This window comes from Scatophagus argus, chromosome 23, assembly GCF_020382885.2.
Source record: "Scatophagus argus isolate fScaArg1 chromosome 23, fScaArg1.pri, whole genome shotgun sequence".
Taxonomy (NCBI): domain Eukaryota; kingdom Metazoa; phylum Chordata; class Actinopteri; family Scatophagidae; genus Scatophagus; species Scatophagus argus.
Genome location: NC_058515.1, coordinates 14,445,588 through 14,466,354, shown reverse-complemented (window position 1 = coordinate 14,466,354; position 20,767 = coordinate 14,445,588). Strand labels below are relative to the sequence as shown.

Genomic DNA, 20,767 nt, shown 5'->3' with positions numbered 1-20,767 from the left:
TTCCACAACAGTGTTTCTGTGGGAATTTGTGCCCATTCATGCAGTAGAGCATTTGTGAGGTCACACACTGATGTTGGACCAAAAGGCCTGGCTCACAATCTCCGTTCCAGTTCATCCCAAAGGTGTTGGATGGGGTTGAGGTCAGGGCTCTGTGTGGGCCAGTCAAGTTCTTCCACACCAAACTCATCCAACCATGTCTTTATGGAGCTTTGCTTTGTGCACTGGGGCACAGTCATGCTGGAATAGAAAAGGGCCTTCAACAAACTGTTGCCACAAAGTTGGAAGCATAGCATTGTCCAAAATGTCTTGGTGTGCTGAAGCATTAAGATTTCCCTTCACTGGAAGTCAGGGGCCGAGAACAAACCCTGAGGAACAGCCCCATGAAGAGGTGTCTGGATACTTTTGTCTGTATAGTTTATCAACAGATAGCAGAGCAGTCTTCATTTGTTCACGCTGCCTGCTTTACTGACATGGCATCAGTAGGACATACTCCTCCCCAGTGTAGAGTCAAGACATGAGTGTACTGTATCTGTAAAAATAAACCCTGTCTGAGCTTATGGCTGGTCTGTCGCTGGTTCAGATCCCCCGCTGGAAAACACTTCAGAGCCTCTAAAATGTGAAACGCTGAGTATCTGATGGGAAAACCATTTGAAGAACCTGCTATTGAAATGCCCTTGAGCAAAAGCTCCGGACTCCTTCGCTGCAGTGAAACAATGTGTTGGGAAGAGAGTCAATCACCAAGTGGTTAAGAAGTGAACATTAAACAGAAACAATCAGCGTGAGAAATACCTTCAGTCGAACGAATCAAAACCAAAGCTGCTGGGAGGCGGCAGGGTGGTGCTCGCTCGGGGTCCCCAGGTGGTGCTGCAGTTTTCATTCCCTCAAAGTAAATAAAAAAATAAAAATCAGCAGGGACAGGGAAATGGCACAGGAAGAATGAAAAGCGTTTGGACCAGGGCTCGGTTTTAAATTTGACTCGCAACAAACTTTATTGATCCGAGTGCCAAACGGAATTATGGAAACGAACTGGGAGCTTTGAAGAGAAGTTTCACTGTCGTTATCGTAAGCCCCTATAATCCATCATATCTCGGAATCAAATTAACATATATTTACACGAACACACACGCACACATTTAAATGCAAGCACTCACTTAATTTCTCCATCTCTTTCACACACACACACACACACTCACAGAGGCCAAATCATTAGTTGTAGGTTAATTAGTGTTATAATTAATAACCCAGCAGACATGTGTGTGTGTCTATCTGTGCGTGTGTGTGTGTGTGTGTGTAGGGTGGGTGGGTGTATATGTGTAACGAGGGGTCGGGAGTTAAATCATATTAATTTCAACATTGATTAAGCAATAAAAAAGACTTTTAACCAGCGGGGGTGTATATCACTTCACCACACAGGCATCGCAATTTAAATCTATGTATTAATTAAAATGCATGTGTGTGCATGTGTGTGTGTGTGTGTGTGTGTGTTGGCGAGCTTGACGCTGTGGTTTGTCGAGCGAGGAAGGGATCAACACTCTTCAACAGAGATAAAGAGAGAGAGAGAGAGAGAGAAGTGATAGCAAAACATGGATCCAATTCAGAGAAAAAGAGCAGAAACAGAAGAAGAAGAAGAGGGAGGAAGTGGGATCGAGGGAACGTGTGAGAGGTATAGATAAAATGAAAAAGAAAGAGGAGGGTGAGGAGGGGAGGGAGGGAGGAGGGGGAGAGGAACTGACTGCTGTGTGATTGGATAAGCGCCAGTGACTCTTTGAAATTGCGATCGCCTCAGATATGCATTTCAACGTATGGCTTAACTTTTCTCATATAGATAACAGCTTCGTTAGCCGAAAAACTTTGCCGGTTGCCAACTTGAAAGGCGCCGCGCGAGGCGTTTCCGCTTCAATTTCCCCAGTCAGGCTTTGGTGATTGATCTGCTTTGAAGGGGCCTTTAAGCCGTCCAATGTAAAAGAGGCGAGAAGAAGTGACGTTTTTATGGCCGGCCGAACTTGGACGGGTCGCCGTTGCACCGACTCTGGGCTGGGACGCAACAAAGATGGAAAATAATTGAGTCCTAGCAGCATTGTTGAGGTGCTGGAGTGAGTTACTGGCTGTGTTAGGCTGCCAAGGCTTTCCCAGGACCCTGCAAGGCCTCGCTGAAGGTACGCTCAATAAAACACTGCCGGCTGGAAGGTTAAACCTGCAGCAGGTGAGACTTTAAAGATGAAAACAGGCCCCATCTTATCAGCTGGAATCACAAAGTGAGTCCGCTGCAGACCTGAGCACCTCATCTGGCACGAGATGATTTAGGACAAATTTTACGTGGACTTTTGTTAACCCTTTATGAAGCCGGGAACCTTCTGAACGAGGATTTGCTGTTCAAGATGGCCACAAAGCAGAGTCTGTCCTACAGCGGTCCATCAGGAGACACTTTATCTTTATGTCAACATGAATTTTTGTTCGTTTGTGTCCTAGCCGATGTCCACCACAACAAAGCAGTCTTTAATGGTTTTGGTTTCTTCCTCTCCGCCTCATTGTGATCCTCAGTTTTTGTAAAACGCCAAATGCAGGGATCACGTTGGACGCCGCGTCCGGCAACCTCTGAGCAGTTTCAACATCTGAAAACAAACATCAGACGTATGAATCACTTTTCTCTGCTCGGGAAACGTTTCCCAAAAACGAAACCGCCGTGGATCAGAGTGGTTTAGCGCGAGTGGCCGCTGGTCGTATGCGGGACCGAATGATTCGTTCTCAGATCCGAAACGCGTTTCCTTCAGTGCAGTGATACCATGTGGTTTGGTGCCAAGAAAATAGTTCCTACTATGAAAGCGATTAACAACAAAGTCTGTGGATTATCTTGACCGGGTAAAGAAGATAATCTTCTGACTGCATCACTGTCGTACCTTTAACAGCGATAACATAACACACACACACACACACACACACACAGGAGCTGGAACACACAACACTGCACAAGATTTCATCCAAAAACAGACATGAAATCAGGGTTAAACACACACGCACACACATCTGCAGATCTCTCTCTCTCTCACACACACACACACACACACACAGAGTCACCGCAGGGTGTTGGAGGGAGAAATGATGAGAAGATCAATCATCAGCTGTCAACAGTGGCTAATAGAGTATGAGAACAACATATTAACTACACTGGTTAGATTAACACTCATTCACACACACACACACACAGAATACGCCAACACAATGTTAACTATTGATCACTTTCACAGTTGATTAGTTTAACTTGCTATAAAGACATTTTACTGCTAAAAAAGATAAAATAAATCTACAAATGGAATGTGTTTGCCCGACTTGTGATTCTTGTGTTTGTGCCGTGCTGGCTCGGCGTCTCTGTTGGTAAACACACGGATCTCCATGGAGAGAAACTGGCACCGCCGCTATGTTTCCCTCCTTCAAAATGCCAGAGAGGAGGAGGAGGAGGAGGAGGAGAAGAAGAAGAACTGTCTGATTTTCTCTCACACGCTGTCGTACGTCATGGGTTGACTGAAAGCTGGAACTTCACCTGGGCGCTAACAGAAGAATGTGAGCTCCTCGTAACAAAGCCCAAACGCTCCGACTGCTCCGGTCAAAGTCCACAGAGGAGGAGGACAAAGGAGCAGTTCACCTGCACTGACACTCGAACAACTGGAAAAACTCCACCAAATTAAGTACACATAGTGGACCAGAGGCTGCCAGGCAGGGTGCAGACCCGGAGCGATCCGGCACTTCCATGCTGCTCAGCCCAGCACTCACACAGCTTTGAAACAGCCATCAGGAGCAATCTGAGGTTCAGTTTCTTGCTCCAGGACACTTTGGCCCGCAGCCGGAGTCTGGGATTGAACCGCCAACCTTCTGATTAATGGACAAGCAGCTCGACCTCCTTAGCCCCCTTTGGCATTGCAAAGTATTGTGCAAATACAGTTAAGCATCGGCAGCAAAAGGGCAAAAGACAATTAAGTGCAGAGTAAAGTACATTATAGGAGCACTAGTACACTCAGATATACACAGTGTGACCATAATGTGCAGTACGAGCGCGTATGTGTACATACATGCAGGCAGAAGAAGAATTAATGATGTTGTTTGTTTGACTTCCTTTTCCATCAGCACAGGGTTTGAGGGGATCCTGACTGAATTTTCATTTTTTAGTCAAGTGCTCCTTTTACAGCGTGTGCAGCAGCATTAATAGAAAACTGACATTAAACAGAGAACAAAATACTGAAAATACTAGTGACTCTCAAACAGGAAACTACAGACGCACTGCTGTCTTTGACCTCCTTAATGATCCGTTACAGCCGTGTGTGTGTGTGTGTGTGTGTGCGTGTGTGTGCGCGTGTGCTGACCTTTCCCCAGCGTTAGCCAGTCTGAGCCATCACAGGAGGTATTAATGGACTAATCACATTAAACAGAGAATCATTAATCATCTCCCCTCAGCGCTGTCACTGCCATGCAACGCCTAATCAACTCCATTGTTTACACACACACACACACACACACACACACACACGGGCATGAAATATTTTGCAGCACCTCGAAATCCCTCAAAAACAAGCAAATTCTTCAACCGCAGTCCTCCCCCTCTTCTTCTTCTTCTATGTTCTTTAATCTTAACCAATAATCACCTTTTAATCTGTGTTTAACATTTTTCTCACATCTTTTGTCCCTATGTTTCCTCTCCCCTCTTGTTTCCTCCTTCCTTGTTTCCTAACTGGCATCCTTTTCTCACTTTTTCACCTTTTCTCTCTTTTCTTTATGTCTGCTGTTCATCTTTTCTTTCCCCTCCATCGCCCCCCCCCCTCCACCCTCTCCATCTTTCATCCTCTTCACTTTGTACACTGTTTTGCTGATTCAGCAGCGCCGTCATTAAGATGCCTGGTAAAAGGCAAAACACACACACACACACACACACACACAGCAGAAAGTGACACGATGCTGAACGAAGCTAAATACCTAAAAGTTCATCCATATTCTTATTTTAATAGAATTTGCGAGGCCGTTGCTGATTGGCTGTCACAGCACTGATCTTGTCAATAAATCAAAGAGGATGTTTTCTGAAGATTTGATTATGTTTGAGCGATGCTGTTTGTCTCTAACTTTACTGTAATGCAGTAAATCTTCTTTTCTTTATGCTGTTCTGGTTGAAAAAAAATAAAACGTGGGACTTCAAACTTAACTCTTAAGTTACTCGGGTTCATTGAATTTGACGATGCCTTCAGGTGGAGTGGGTTTTTACATTGCTTGCGCCTGCAGCGTAGAGAAAACGACTCCGTCCTGACAGCTGCCTGCACACAAGTTGTGATGTGCGCTAATGTTTTTAGAAATACTTTTTTGCAAGTTTTGCCCTCAAAATGAGAGGGGAAAAAAGGCAGTCGCATGTGTACGAATTTATGTGATCCACATGTGAAAATGCTAAATTTCACATGTGGGAATAAGTAGTAAACTTAAACACAAATAAATAGTAAATAATTATTTTATTTTCTCATGTTGAAATTTTAGTTTACATGTTAAAAAAGCCATTATTGGATATTGAGCTTTGAAGGATTTACCAGCTGTGTCCTGTTGTGAGTTTGTCTTGAAATGTGGACCGGATAGAAAGACTCCCGCTGCACAGGAACGATCCTGTTTACCTTAATTAAGTTAATGTCGCTGAATGAACTTGTTAATGATTTATCGGCACTGAAACGCCTCACGCAGCAGCTTTAAAACGTCAGGTACGGAGGTTAGAGGATGAGCCCAGATGTGACGCATGATGAATGCAAAACAGGCAAACAGACAATTTTAAAGCTGAAGTAAAGAGGAATGTGTTTCTTTAAAGAGCTGCCAGTTAACACGGCTCATATATTCCACCTCCTCACACTCCCGATGTTCCTCTGCTCATCCCAATCTATCCATCCGAGTCCTGGAAAGTGTGTGTGTGAGTGAGTGTGTAAATGATTAGACATGGATGGAGGGAGTAACGGAAGGGAAAGATCAGGGGAATTCCTTCACTGCACCTTCGCACACAAATGAAATCACAAAAGGACGGAGAAAAGCAAAATGAGGAGGAGCAGGTAGAAACGCTGGGAGATAAATGGAGGTGAAGAGAGGAAAGAATTAAGTTTTATAGTACAGAAAATTCAAGGATAAAGTCATTTAATCAAGAAAGGAAGAACATTTTTGTGCACTTTGATTTTTTTGGTTAATTGTTCTAGAAAACAAATGAGAAACAAGTTTTGACTGAATATTTTTACTGTTATGTTCTCTGTCCTTTTTATTTACATTACATTTTTCTTACAAATGTATTTGCTGCTGTAAATCAGTTTTATGAACAAAAGGTGGGGGGAGGGGTCTCTTTAAATTAAGTAAAAATCATGCAAGATATTTAAATTTTCAACAAAGGGAACATTTTTGTGAGAAACAAAATTCAACAATGTGAGTTTAGCACCAAATATGGAAATTGGAAATCCATTTATAGATATTGAGATGAGACAAGAGAAACAAGGTTATAGACAATGACGAGTATTTTAAGAGAAAGACAGAAAAATGTGAATACAAGCTGAAGAAACTAAGCTAATTTTTTTTGGATGAAGAGCTAAAGGATGAGCAGATCAGAGTGAGGATGAGTGCATTAAGAACGAATGTCTCTTAGCTAACGTCTAATTTGTAGGATGTGAGTGACAGAAAGCTAACCGAGCGGAAAACACCATCTAGAAACTATGATTAAACCCTTCCACTGTAATAATGAGATGTACTCCAATCCTTTTAACACCACCCCTCACACACACACACACACACACACACACTTGTTTTAATCTGGGATTTTAAATATAAATTTAAGGTCAGACATGTAATTTGTGTCAGCTTTACTGTGTTTTAATCACTTTAAGGACTTCCATCTTTGTCTTTCACACATTCTCGCTTCCTTTTTCTTTCTTTCTTTCTTTCTTTCTTTCTTTACTGTCGAATATTTGGCTTTATTTCACCTTTTTCAAGCTTCAAAAACATCCTGCAGGAATTTAGCCCTTTAGATTAATATTTCATCATTTACTGAATGTTATTAAATGTTTTATAATTTCAAGTTCTTGAGGCACAGTCCACTAGCTCCACGGCTAACTGAGCTAACGGTCGCTAACGGTTGCTGCAGCCAAAGATAACTACGGCTAACAGTGTTGTGAGCAGCAGTTTAGCAGCTTCTCTGGTCAGATGTTGTCCTTATATTTTTGGAGGTACCATTGAATTCTGGACATATTTTGCAAGTCTACAAGCTTTTAAAACGTTCATCAGTGAAATCCAACATGCATGTTTAAGCAAAACTTTGTAGAAGTCAGAGCCGGCTTATTAACTAGCTTAGCTAACAACATGAAACATAACTTAGCAATTTAGCTAATATTACTTACTACTTCGAGGCAGTGACTAAAAGCCACTCCTGTCCAGCTTCCTCTCTGAGCGTCGTCTTCGGTCTCTCGTCCTCTGTCATGCTGTCCATGGAGGCTGCCGGGCCTCGTTCTGTGGCCTGCTGGCCCAGCTCTGGTCCTGGTGCTGTTAGCGCGCAGCTAACAGGGCTAACGTGCAGCTACGGTAGATCGCAGTCACAGGCTGCTTTCAGTAAACTCCGTAAATGACAGGTGGAAGAGGCACAGCAACAGGAGGACATCAGGTTACATACAATAGGATCCATTTGTTTGATCCCACCTGCTCGCTTAACTTAACTAGCATAGTCCAGAAACAATCTGAGACCTGAGACAGAGACGGCCGATTACAAGCCAACGTGCCATCAAAATAGTTTCCGAATTTTGCTTTAATGCAGCAGTCATTTTTTATTATTATTTTTTTTTATATGAAATGAAATAAAATACAGTAGCTAAACATTGGCTTGGGCCGTTTTAAAGCACACTTAGTTTCAAGCTCTGTCTGCACCACGGTATCAAACACTCGTGTGTGTGTGTGTGTGTGTGTGTCTGTGAAACACTCGTATTAAAATCTGCACCTTTTAATCTCTGTAATTGTCAAAGCGAAACCCTTCAACAAACGTTTCACACTGACTTCCATTTCCTCGGTGTGAAATGGGCTCTTCAGTCGTCTTAACTGGCTTACAGCCGTCCTCTTCTGTTTCACAGACAAATCCTATTTTCAGCTCTCATCAGTCAAGAACAGACGCGAGGATGTCTCTGTTTCAGTATCTCGTTCAGCCACACACACACACACACACACACACACACACACACACTGGGAGCCTGTTGCCACAGCTGCATTTTGAGACAAATCCCTTTTTCTGCTTTGCCCTCTCAGACAAAAACCACTCGTCTCATTTCCTAACCCTGCCTGTTGCACAAGATAAAAGAGGACTTTTTGTGTGTGTGTGTGTGTGTGCTTCATTTACGTTGTCCCTTTTTTTTTCTCTTTGCCTCTTTTCATCCTCTTTTCCACCAAATTAAGCTCTCTGTGTCGGGACACAAAGGCAAACAAGGACGCCATGTGCATACCTGTAAGTCAGCGTATATGAGTTTAGTATGAGTACAGTACATCCTGGGTACCCTTAAGGGAAACGTCAGGGGTTTGTACTCCACCACGCCAGGAGACTTTTTGCTCTGCTGTGATTGGAGGATTGAGGTGTAAAGGGGCGTGACTAAATCAGCTTACTGTATGTAAAACACTGTATGTTTTTGTGCAACTATGTGGCTTCACGTGCGCTGCATTTCTGCTGTACTTGTCTGTGTGTGTGTGTGTGTGTGTGTGTGTGAGCCTCTCGAGGCTGACGACGGGGTTTGAGATAGAGTCGCGTTGTAAGTGGATGTAATTGAAGCAGGCGATTAACCATCGAGGATCCTCTGCATCCATCAGCGCTGCGGGGATGGAGGGATGAAGTGGATGATGATGAGGAGAAGAAGAAGGAGCTGGAAAAGGCAGGAAAGAGAGGAAGCTGGAAAGGGAGGCTGGAAAAGCAGAGCGGCAGGGTGACAGAGGAGGAGAGAGTCCAGAAAAACAGGGAGGGATGGAGAAGAGAGGAGGAGGAGGAGGAGGTGAAGGAGCTTAGAGAGAAAGGAAGAGGAGAACAAAAGAGGAAGAGAGGAAAAGGAAAAGAGTCAAGAAGTCAGACAGAAACAGAAAAGAAGTGGGAAGGGGTGGATGGAGAGATCAAGTGGAGGAGGACGAGATGAAGGAAGGAGAGAGGGAGGGCGATGGAGGGAACCTGGGGGGGAGGAGGAGAGAAAAATCCAGAATAAATACAAACACTGCGGAAAGTGAAATAAAGAGAAAAAAGAGGAGAGAAGAGAGATTCATGGGTGATAAGAAGGAACGAGGGATGAAGTGAGGACAATAAAGAAAGAATGAAAAACAAAACAAGGAAAATGAAATGGAGGGGCGGAAAGACTGGTAACAGGATGTGGAGATAAAGAAAGAAAAAGTGAAAGATATGAAAGTAGAGGAAGAGAGAACGAGGAGAAGAGAAAGAGCAAGAAAAATGATGGCGAGAAAGGAGGTGAAGGATGACGCATAAAGGATGAATAAAGAAGGGAAGAAAGTGGGGAACACGAAAGAAAGAAAACATTGTGAGGAAACGTGACGAGAAAGAGCGAGAGCCCAGCAGCCTGTCTGTTTTCCCAGTCGATAGGATCTCTGGTCATCAGTTTTCTCCCAGCTTTCCCACATCACATCATCACAATCAGACCTCCATTATTCCCATTAACCAGCCAACTGCTTCCTGATCCATTTTATATTTCTCCATTTCCTTAAGTGTTCAGTTCGACGGCCGCCACAATCAGAGATATGTCTTAAAATCAGTTCGGCTTAATGACGCAGGGGCCCAATCGGCCGCCATTCGGCACAGGAAGCCGTTCAGACGGCGAAGGTCATCCATCACTGTGACAGAAAAGATGATAAAGCTTTGTGGAGGTTGTTGTGAAAGAAGTTCATTGTTTCACTGTTTCATTTCGCAGTCGAAAACCGAGTTCTCGCTGACGTTGGGCTGCGAGTAAAGGTTGTTCTGGCTGTTGATCGCACTTCCTGTCCTTTCCATCGATCCGCTGTTCTTTAACTCGAACATGTCGGTCGAAAAACCCAAACGTCTTCCTTTTACGGGGAAATAAAACAGAGACGAGCAGCAAATCCTCACGCTTTATTCTCGTTTTATTCCATCATTTTGCCCCAATTGAAGTTCCCGTCTGTCAGTCTGTGGCGGTACGTTAATCAGGCAGGTTGATCAATCACGCAGAAAAACTCTTCTGTAAACAGGAAGTAAGTTTTCTCATTGAGACGTTTGATTTCAGGACACAAACCCGAAGAGGCTGCAGTGATGGAAAACGCTAAGAGGATTTCAGAGGAGAGGCCGATGCTAAAATTGGTCACGGTGTTTGTTTTGAGCTGCAGAGTGGAGCAGGTGGGCGGAGCTTACCGGATCAGGGCGCAGAAAGTCTCAGGTAATAAATTTGTGTCGCGTCACGCCGACTCGCACGCGTTTGCAGGAGACTTTAAACCGAACGTTCGCCCTAAAATTTAATTATTCACGTTTGTTTTGTGGTCAGAAGGAGAGCAGGTCGCCACAATGAACAGATAAAGGAAGTAAGTAAACAGATTTATATTTCCACAACATGAGTAACACATCTCCACACGCACACACTCACACACACACACACACACACACACACACACACACACACACTCAGCCCTGCTATTTGACTTTCCATGCAGTGGTTAATGGTTTGCACCTGTCCTGCCTGCTCTGTTCCGTCCAGCTTTTTCCAGCATATCCTTCCTCAGTACACACTGACACTGTGTGTGTGTGTGTGTGTGTGTGTGTGTGTGTGTGTGTGTGTGTGATCAGATCTCCTTCTTTTTCCACATCGTGTCCCCTCGTCATCACGCTGCATCTCGTCTCTGCTTAGCCGTGAATACGAGATGAAGTCTTTGTAACAAGCGTTTATTTTCCCTCGGGGCTCGAGGGGACTTAAAGGGACAGTTCACCAATTATCTGTTTTTTGATTTAGGAGGCGGACTGTCCCTTTAACATCAGGACGTCGTCCAGCCTGTGCAGGTCGAAGCTCATCTGCTATAAGAGAGCAGTGAGGTTTAGTTTGTGATCGTCTTTCGGTCTTCAGCCGTCCAGTCGGTACAAATTTCTGCTGTGAGCTGAAAGAGTTCAGAAGAAGTTTGAAGGAGGCTGACAAACAATAAAAACTTCTTCTTCTTCTTCTTCTTCTTCTTCTTCTTCTTCCTCTGCTGCTGCTGGAGCCGAGTCGCTGCGGCAGCACACCCAGACTGTATTTAATATCATTTCATTGTAACAGTTTATTGTAATCCGGCGAATCAGAGCTTCATCACATTTCAGCCTTCCTGAAGGCTTCAGCTCTGAGGTGAACGTGTGGACTTTGTCTTTCTGTAGCTCCAACCAGTGGACAGACAGCTTGACCAGAAACACAAAGTCGTGGCCTTCTGACTCGCGTCTTAGCCGAGACTTTTCAGCTCAGTCTGTTCACTTCAGCAGCAGTTTTATTCAGGGATTCAAGCTGGAGAGATTTTTTATTAATGAGTGTTTTGTTTAGTCGTCTCGTCGGCTGGATGTTTCAAAATGTTTCTTGCTGGCCGAGTGTGATGCAGGACGACACACTCGCTGCTGCAGTGGAAAAATAAGATGAGAGAGAAAAGGCTGTCGGGGTGTGTGTGAGAAAGTGTGTGTGTGTCTCAGGAGGGAGGCAACAGCATAAAGACGCCAGATGCTGCTGTGTCAGGCAGGTTAGGGGTGTGTGTGTGTGAGAGAGAGAGAGACAGAATGTGAGACGGGTGAGGAGAGGCAGAAGGAGGGGACAGGAGACGAGGGATGGAAAAGTGAAAAGTGTGTGTGTGTGTGTGTGTGTGTGTGTGGCAGATGGTGAGTATGGACAGAAAGAGGCAGGTTCATATTACAGTATCAAATGTTTATGAGGCAGTGGTGTGTGTGTGTGTGTGTGTGTGTCGGCTGCTCTGGATTATCCTCTGGTCGTTATCGCCATCTAGTGGTCAGACGCTGACAATAAAAGAAAAACCTCAGATTCTCACAGAGATCGCGGGCCTTCTGAGCAGCATGTCAGGTGACTCGCCTCACACACTCACCTGTACTCCAGCTTCGATGTTCTACGTGCACTCCTCATATTGTCTCTGATCCTCATATTTTCATTTTTTCACTTTCCCTGCTTTGTGCCGAGAGGCGCAGGAAGTGCGACGACGCCACTTTTGGCACGCGCATGCGGGACACTGTAAACGAAGCTGACAGATGTGGACAGATGTGGACGCTCTCTGTCAGTGGTTGGGTCTGTGCAGTGGTCTGCTGTTGTTGTAAGTGTGTGTGTGTGTGTGTGTGTGAACATGTTTGCATGTGTGTCAGTCAAAGAGACAAAGGAGACAGAAAATGTGAGACAGTGCCTTGACCAACATTTTACATGTGTGTCATCCTCGTGTGTGTGTGTGTGTGTGTGCATACATACACACACACACACACACACACATTAAGTGCTCAGTCCATGCTGGAGGCAAGTGGAGGCATTGCACTACTAGCCTACTTTAGGACAGAGTCAGTCCTCTAAAAGCGTCCAGCCAGCGTGAAATTCATATTATTCCCATGGAGGACACACACGCACGCACGCACACACACACACACACACACACATATTGAGTGTGTAGAGTCATCTCTGCGCTGCTCATGGAAAACACATGTGAAGATGAAAGCCACAAATCAGTTTGAGCAGACGTCAAAATGTGTTTGTGACACGAGAATGTTGGGATGTGATTGAGAGGAAGCAGACAGAAGCGATTACATGCGGCAGAGTGGGACATCAAACAGAGAGGATCTCTGAGCGTAAAGCAAAGGGAGACGCTTCACAAATGACAGCTTAGCCTGCAGATGGACAAACACCTGGACGGCATAACGATATTACAGAATAAAAGCACTTATTGTACGCAGTGACTCAGTAGGAGGCTGACTTTGCTGTCACAGTAACTTCAGCCCGTCTCAGTGTTGTTGGAATGTTATGATGACTAATAAAGACGCCGATGCTGTTGAAACGCGTCTCACTTCTATTCGTTTTACTCCGATTATACGACTGGATGCGTAATGGGACGTCCGACGTGGTGCTGGCGATGACATGTGATCCGGCTGATGGCCTGAGTGACAGTGAATTCAGTGCAGCATGTGGTGAAACAGTGTTGGAAAGTGTTTCAGCTCATCTGCAGGTCTGCACATTTGAGGTACTTGTACTTCATCAGGCTAATTTATGCATGTTAGTACAGTACATTTATGGCTCCAGCTCCAATGCACGTTTGATGTTAGACACGACACGATGATCAGCTCAGTTATGAGTTTAAGGTGACCTCTGACCCCAGTTCTGGAAGTTAAATGGCCTGCTTTTTGAACAGCGCCCTCTAGAGGCTGGCTAAAGTCCAATGACTGTGACAGCCAGCCCCCGTCTGCCCTTCAGTTTTCCCTCTGGAAGGTAGTAGTGGAGTACAAGTTTAAAGTACTCCAACAAAGTACAAGAGTGCAGTAGCCTACCTGTACTTTCACATCATCCAACATAAAAATGCAGTTTGCTGACATTAAAACCTCAGTGATAACAACTAAAAAATATCATATATTTTAACTTAAGTCTGATGAGTACTTTTACTTTGATATTTTGAGTACATCTTTCCTGATTGTATTGCTGTACTTTTACTTGAGTAGGTTGTCCAATGCAAGGCGCAGTACTCCACCACTGCAGTATTAGTACTGCGTGTGTCACGGTATTTCGTGGTCAGAAACAACGTCAGCGTGCCATCAAACATCCGGAGAGCGCGCGCTCCAGCGGCAGCCTGATCCCAGAGGATGAGGAGGAGGAGGAGGAGGAGGAAGATGATGATGATGAGCGCGTGAAGCCGTCGTGCTGCTCGAGGATTTTACTCTCAGGATGGCGGGTCTTGTGTCCACCTTCTGACAGAGACGCGGAGAGATGGGGGACCATCACCGGCGGACCCGCAGACTCGGGAGCCTCTCCACCAAGTCCCGGGTCTCCAAGGAGACGAAGCTCCGGCTGCGCGTGATCTTCCTGGATGACAGCGAGCGCACGTTCGAGGTGGAGGTGAGTTCGACTGGCAGTTCAGAGGAGCTCGTTCATCTGGACTCACGGCGTCGCAGCGTGCGTCTGTGCTGCCCGGCTTTTAAAAAGAAATGTTTGTTGTTTATTGAATTTATTCCACTTTGTTTTCTGACGCAACATTTACAAAACAACCCGCTGTGGTTTAACGTCTCAGCGCGGACCTTCACCCCCCGCAGTCTCGTCCCTTTACGTCGTTTTCCTCATTCATGAAAGAAAGAACGAAACGGACAGCGTGTACACCTGTACTGCGTTATTACTGTACATTTCTGCATGTATAATCACCAACAACTACGTCAGCAGTTACTCACGCAGCCTTCAGACGAGTACTTTACTTGGGTGTATTTACTTCTGTCACTAGTTAAGCGACCCAGCAGTGTGTAGTGCAGTTAAAATCAGTGAGAAATATGATGAACGTGATGTTTAAATGAGTCGTTCTCTGTGTTTATTTTGGGTTCTTTAAGGACATTTTAATGTTACAGAACAGGAGATCAGGTTCCAGTTATTACACAGTTTTGTGATTTTTCCCAATAAATCAAAATCCACTGAACGGGCCCGGCTGCTGGTTTGTACTCTGGTTGGTAACTTTGGCCCAGTTCAGGTGTTAACTTCTGTCCTGGATGATCCAATCACGAGAGGACGCTCCAGGTGTGCATGGAGACGCGTCATAACGCCAGGTGTGAACGGACTCCGAGCTGTCCGCTCAGAGCTGAGGTTTAAATGTGAGCGTGTGCGGGGAGTGTAACGCTGTACTCTGTTTCTGACTGGAGGAATTCAAGGTGTGTGTGTGTGTGTGTGTCCCATCCCCCCCAAACATCTGCATTAACATCTGGATGCGAGACTCTCTGCTGTCGATGAACTGTCATGTGTTCTCTTGTCCAGCTCCAGAAAAGCAGAGCGACGGGCTGCCTTTTCAACACGTCGCCTGCAACCTAAAAGGAGACTTTCACTGTGTGTGTGTGTGTGTGTGTGTGTGAGAGAGAGTGTGTGTGTGTGTGTGTGTGTGTGTGTGTGTGTGTGTGTGTGTGTGAGAGAGAGAGAGAGTGAGTGTGTGTGTGTGTGAGAGAGAGAGAGAGAGAGTGAGTGTGTGTGTGTGTGTGTGTGTGTGAGAGAGAGAGAGAGAGAGTGAGTGTGTGTGTGTGTGTGAGAGAGAGAGTGAGTGTGTGTGTGTGTGAGTAGCTGGCAGTATTGTGTTAGCAAAGTAGCTCCATTTTCCACGCCCATGCTTTCTCTGTCACTTACCCAGAGGCCTCCAGGACATTAGTAGCATCTTTACAAGAGGAGGAGGAGGAGGAGGAGGAGGAGGAGAGGAATGAAGGAGCAAATGATAAAAGACAGAAAGAAAAAGGATGAATGGATGAGGGCAAAAATAACCTCTCTCCACCCTGTGACAAGTATAGTGTTTCTGTTAAACAGGGGAGTGTGACAGAACAAACACAATGAAATCATAAAAATAGGATTTTAGCTGCTGTGTGTGGACACATATTTACTATGCAACAGGATCGGTTCTGCAGACGGTTTATCCTCACGGTTTCCTCTGACACCCGCAGGATAAGAAGCTGTGGATTGAGAATCGAACTTTGGTCTCCTGTGTGAAGGTCCTGACAAACCCACCTCTGTCTTATCCCAGAAGTTCTGGCATACTTCTCTCAAACCTACCAGATCCTGAAATGCTAAGCTAAACTTGAACTATAGAGACAAAAGTATCCAGACACTCCTCTTCATGGGCCTCTTTCTCAGGGTTTCTGCTCGGCCCCTGACTTCCAGTGAAGGGAAATCTTAATGCTTCAGCACACCAAGACATTTTGGACAATGCTATGCTTCCAACTTTGTGGCAACAGTTTGTTGAAGGCCCTTTTCTATTCCAGCATGACTGTGCCCCAGTGCACAAAGCAAAGCTCCATAAAGACATGGTTGGATGAGTTTGGTGTGGAAGAACTTGACTGGCCCACACAGAGCCCTGACCTCAACCCCATCCAACACCTTTGGGATGAACTGGAACGGAGATTGTGAGCCAGGCCTTTTGGTCCAACATCAGTGTGTGACCTCACAAATGCTCTGCTGCATGAATGGGCACAAATTCGGACAGTTAGGCTGCATTTCACTGTTGGTCTCTATTGACGCTAACCGCTCTGCTGTTCTGGAGGCGGCCATTTGTTTCCACTAATCATTAGTTAGGCCTGTGTACTCTTTATAATCGGTCACAGCTGCTCTCCCCCTCTTCCCCCTCCTCTTCCTCACTCCCTCTCTTTCTCATGACAAGTAAATCAGGGATGTCCAGTGACGGCCAACGGGGTGCTAATCACCAGCTAGCAGACAGCAAAAGCTAAAAAAAACCCCACTTGTGACGCTGCAGTAGGAGAACAAAGCACAAACAGCATCTCGGTAATTACAGAGAAGAAAAGGGATGAAGGATGAGGGGAGATGAAGGGAGGCGAGGAGAAGAGTAGTTTGAGGAAGTAATGAAATGTGAAGAATGCAGACAGGTTATGGCGTGCACGTCATTCCCACGTTTTGCTCACAGGAAACGTTTTCTCACCGCCAAACCGCAGGAAGCAGCAAACACGGCACACGTAAAAGACACATTCTCACCCAAACTCGAGGAACTCGGCAGGCTACATCAAGACTTGGATGAGCGGTTTTGTCGCCGACGCTGAAAACAGCAGGGCTCCACTTCATATGACCTGTAACAGTAAATTAGACAAACTCTCATTATGCAAAGTAACAGAGAAACTGAGCCGCACCATATAGTCCGGAATCCCCTGAGAGTCCCCGGACTTCGGTTTTAAGCGGGTCTCAATTAAAAAAATCCAATTACACCCCCCCCTCACTCTCTCGCTTTAATTCTCTTTCAGCAAAAGGTTTTAGGCGGCGACTTCTTCAACAAAGTGTGTGGACATCTGAAGCTGCTGGAGAAAGAGTACTTTGGACTGGAGTTCAGACACCACAACGGCAACTACGTAAGACAATCAAACAGGCGTGGACGCGCTCCGAGAACCGGTTTGTTTTGTGCCGTTAAACGACGGGGTTTGTCTTTCTGTTGCAGGTGTGGCTGGAGCTGCTGAAGCCGCTGGCCAGGCAGATCAAATGTAAGTCACAGACACGTTCGTCTTCACGTCTCTTCCACCAAGACATGTTGGACAATGCCTCTATTTCTTTATTTCTCTCTCTCTCAGACACCAGCGATCTCTTCTTCAGGTTTATAGTTAAGTTCTTCCCACCAGATCCCGGACAGCTTAAGAGAGGCCTCACCAGGTAACAGGTGTTCAGATTCACACTGGATCTACGGACCGAATGAACAAACTTTAAAGTCCGCTGACCGTGTGTGTGTGTGTGTGTGTAGGTATCTTTTTGCCTTACAGATAAAGCAGGACTTGTCTAACGGCAGTCTCACCTGTCACGACAACAGCGCCGCCCTGCTGGTCTCTCACATACTGCAGTGTAAGTGTAGTGAGGCAGGTCCCTGCTTCCCGTATGAGCTGCGGTGATGTCACTTGGAGCCTGCAGAGTCGGTTTAGCAGGTGTGTTTTTGTGTGTGTGTGCTGCAGCAGAGCTCGGGGACTATGACGAGGAGCTGGACTGTCACCATTTAGAGATGAAGCAGTACGTCCCCAACCAGGAATATTTAGACCACAAGATCATCAAGTTCCACAAGAAGCACAGGTAAACTCAAAAACGCCAGGTTCTTCTCTCCTAATGCATCCACCAAAGGGAGCAAATGCATTGACGAAGGCTGTAAAACTCCTGCTTTGTAGAGGTGTGTCTCCGGCAGACTCTGATATCCAGCTGCTGGAGGTGGCGAGGAAGCTGGACATGTACGGCATCAGGCCTCATGCTGCCCACGACGGCGAGGGAATGAGGATCAACCTGGCTGTCACACACTCCGGAGTACTCGTCTTTCAGGTAATTGGTTGACGGTCTCACACTCTGTGACACACACACACGCTGATTAACCTTCTGTAAAGCTGGGCACTTACGGACAGGCTTTTATTCTGCCAGCAGGGGGTGCTGTGGGCTGTAGGGATGGCAGGGTTGCAAATATTGGTATGAAATTTGGTATAGCTTTTCGAGGTGTCCACAGGATGAATCTAAAAGACTTTGATGATCCCTTGACTTTCTGTCTCGTGCCACCAACAGGTCAGATTCTCCACATACGTACATTGGGGAGACGTTGGAAACGTCAGAATAGACTGAAGGACTGAAGGATCTTTTTGTGCTCTACTCTCTAGGGAAACACCAAAATCAACACGTTCAGCTGGGCGAAGATCCGCAAACTGAGCTTCAAGCGCAAACATTTCCTCATCAAACTGCACGACAAAGTTGGGGTGAGTTTTAAACTCTCCAGGTACGTTTACTGAAGCTGGGTGACTGCGTTTGTTTGATATTTACATCATGGAACACGTGTTGTGTGACGTCCGTCCAGCCTTCGTACAAGGACACACTAGAGTTCTCCATGGCCAGTCGAGATGTGTGTAAGTCCTTCTGGAAGACCTGCGTCGAGTACCACGCCTTCTTCAGACTGGCCGAGGAACCGAAGACAATACACAAAACACTGCTGTTCAGTAAGGGCTCCAGCTTCAGATACAGGTAACGCACGGCACACTCAGACTTCAATTAAACCTCATGCCGTTTTCTTTTTTTGGATGATTTTTATCTGATTTTTATTGTTTTGTGTGGCAGCGGGCGGACGCAGAAACAGCTGCTGGAGTGTATGGGGTCGGGGGAGAAGAAACCTTCGCACTTTGAGAGGTGACAGAGAACTGATCCATCAGGACTCCTTGTCACTGATTCTTTTGAACTGTTGTGGAGGGAAGCCAAACCCCAACAGGATGCTAAATATCTCATTTGACCAGGGATCCAAATGGCGTTAATTGTGTGACTCCATTTTACTCACTTTAAGAGTCGAAGCCAAAGCGAGCGACAGAAAAAGCTAACGATACAAGCAGTTTGTTGTGGTCCTTGTCATCTTTCCTTTGTGTCTTCTCGCTCTTCATCCAGGACCTACTGTCAGTCAGACTACGATCCCAGACAGTGTCGTTCTTCTCCTGATCTCCTCACAGACGTCTCCAAACAGGTGTTAAAATTATCATTCGCTCAGTTCGAAACCACTTGTGCCAAAGTAGATCAGTCAAACAGAAGCAGAAATCTATTTTGGTAATCGATTTGTCAAGTAATCTGAATGTTTTTGGGTTTTAGACAAATAGACAAGACTAATGATTGTGTTCTTGTCTTACCTTCTCAGTTGTACGAGCACTCCTACCCGTTCCCACACTCGAGTCATGCCTTGGCGGTACGCAGTCAGGATGAGTTGGACCCACATCGAGATGGGGATGACATCGAAATCTGTGGAGGACGGACTAAACGCAGCCAATCATCCGTCGAGGTCACCCAGAGGACCCGCCCTCTCTCCCAGGCCACTCCAGTCTCTCCGTCTCTGCACCCAGTGATCTCCTCACCCAAGACAAGATCTGCGTCCACATCTGTGATGGAGGACATGAGGGAGGGACGGATGGGGACGCAGCGCCAAGCCCAAAGGCTAGCCGGAGTCTATGGCAACCGGTCACGCCGTCGGCCCAATCCCCAGCCTTATCCGGATGCTGCTCAGCAGCTGGTTCTCCTTTACCCCAATAGTCCTGCCTACCAGTATCACCCCATCCTCCCATCGTTCCCATTGGCCGGCTCCTCCCCTCTCAGCCGACACCCCTACTTGACGGACTACGTCGCTGTTTCCTCACTGGAGCGTTTTCCACAGACGAAGAGGCGGGATTATGTGACGATGGATGGCCTGTCACGGCCGTCTTACTATCCGCTCAGCCGTGATTCGCCATCCCATTCGCCAATCAGGAGGAACCTCCGTCCCTCTGGCTCAGGCGGGCTGGGATTGGCTCGGGTCTATCAGCCGGGAAGCAATGGAGCGAGGCTGCTGGGCGTTGGACATACGGAGGCGGGGCATTACAGTGATGACTCTAACTTCCTCCCAGGGCTGCCTCGACGCGTGGCCAGCCAACCAGATGTCAAGTTTCACCTCTCAAGGAGCTCTAACCCCACCTTTAACCCCGCCTCTGAGTTCCGTCCACTTGGTTACTACCCCCACCTGACACGCCCCTCCAGACCCACCTACCTGCCGCTAAACTCCTCCCCTCTGCCCGAACGACCCACCTCACTGTGCATGATCGGAGGCACCGCAGGAAGCTACAGCGATTCAGACCCGGAGGTGTTCTACCCGTATTACTGCCCGCCGCTGCCGCTGGGGAAAGTGGTACGGCCTGCTGGACTAGCCAGGATGAGGTTTTCGTCTGGGAGCCTCCAGCTTGACGAGGAGGAAGAGGGAGAGGAGGAGGAGGAGGAGGAGATGGAGGAGGATGGAGCAGCGAAGGAGAAACCCAAAAAGGAGCTGAAGGGTGAAGACAGGAAGAAAGAAAAGACAGAAGGAGACGAGACTAAAAGTCCTGCAGCGATCACTGAAGTCACGTTGTAGATGAGGACAAAACCGTGATGATCACATGTTGATCCGCTGTAGAGTAGACAAAGACAGTTGTAATGAATCAGAATGGCTTTGTGTGAGAAGTGTATTGATTTCTAGGTGTGCAGGCAGACGAAATGTGCAGTTTCTGCCTTGTTTCAAACCTCAGCTTCTTTAGTCGCCGTTATGGGCAGAGAGCACGTTTTTCAGGGTT

At 46.3% G+C, this 20,767-nt stretch overlaps 1 protein-coding gene and 1 long non-coding RNA gene across 4 annotated transcripts; one reads left to right on the top strand and one right to left on the bottom strand.

Moving 5' to 3' along the window:
- Window positions 1–321: 321 nt before the first annotated feature.
- On the bottom strand, window positions 322–7,718 carry LOC124054777. Its single transcript, XR_006842476.1, has 3 exons — window positions 7,389–7,718; window positions 790–880; window positions 322–700 (listed from the first exon to the last, which is right to left on the bottom strand). It is a non-coding gene; the product is annotated as an uncharacterized LOC124054777 (long non-coding RNA).
- Window positions 7,719–13,229: 5,511 nt separating this feature from the next.
- Window positions 13,230–20,650, top strand: LOC124054705 (FERM domain-containing protein 7). Of its 3 annotated transcripts, XM_046381023.1 has the most exons (12): window positions 13,230–14,075; window positions 16,946–17,050; window positions 17,137–17,179; window positions 17,267–17,345; window positions 17,434–17,531; window positions 17,639–17,753; window positions 17,846–17,993; window positions 18,320–18,415; window positions 18,514–18,677; window positions 18,771–18,839; window positions 19,089–19,164; window positions 19,333–20,650. In XM_046381023.1, the coding sequence occupies exons 1-12, from the start codon at window positions 13,947–13,949 to the stop codon at window positions 20,566–20,568; spliced, it is 2,358 nt and encodes a 785-aa protein (XP_046236979.1). In that variant the 5' UTR covers window positions 13,230–13,946; the 3' UTR covers window positions 20,569–20,650. The 3 variants fall into 3 exon arrangements, 1 of the variants encoding a protein (XP_046236979.1); XR_006842436.1 differs by lacking the exons at window positions 18,771–18,839; window positions 19,089–19,164; window positions 19,333–20,650 and adding an exon at window positions 18,093–18,227 and having other exon boundaries at window positions 18,514–18,532; XR_006842435.1 differs by lacking the exons at window positions 18,771–18,839; window positions 19,089–19,164; window positions 19,333–20,650 and adding an exon at window positions 18,090–18,227 and having other exon boundaries at window positions 18,514–18,532.
- Window positions 20,651–20,767: the final 117 nt, after the last annotated feature.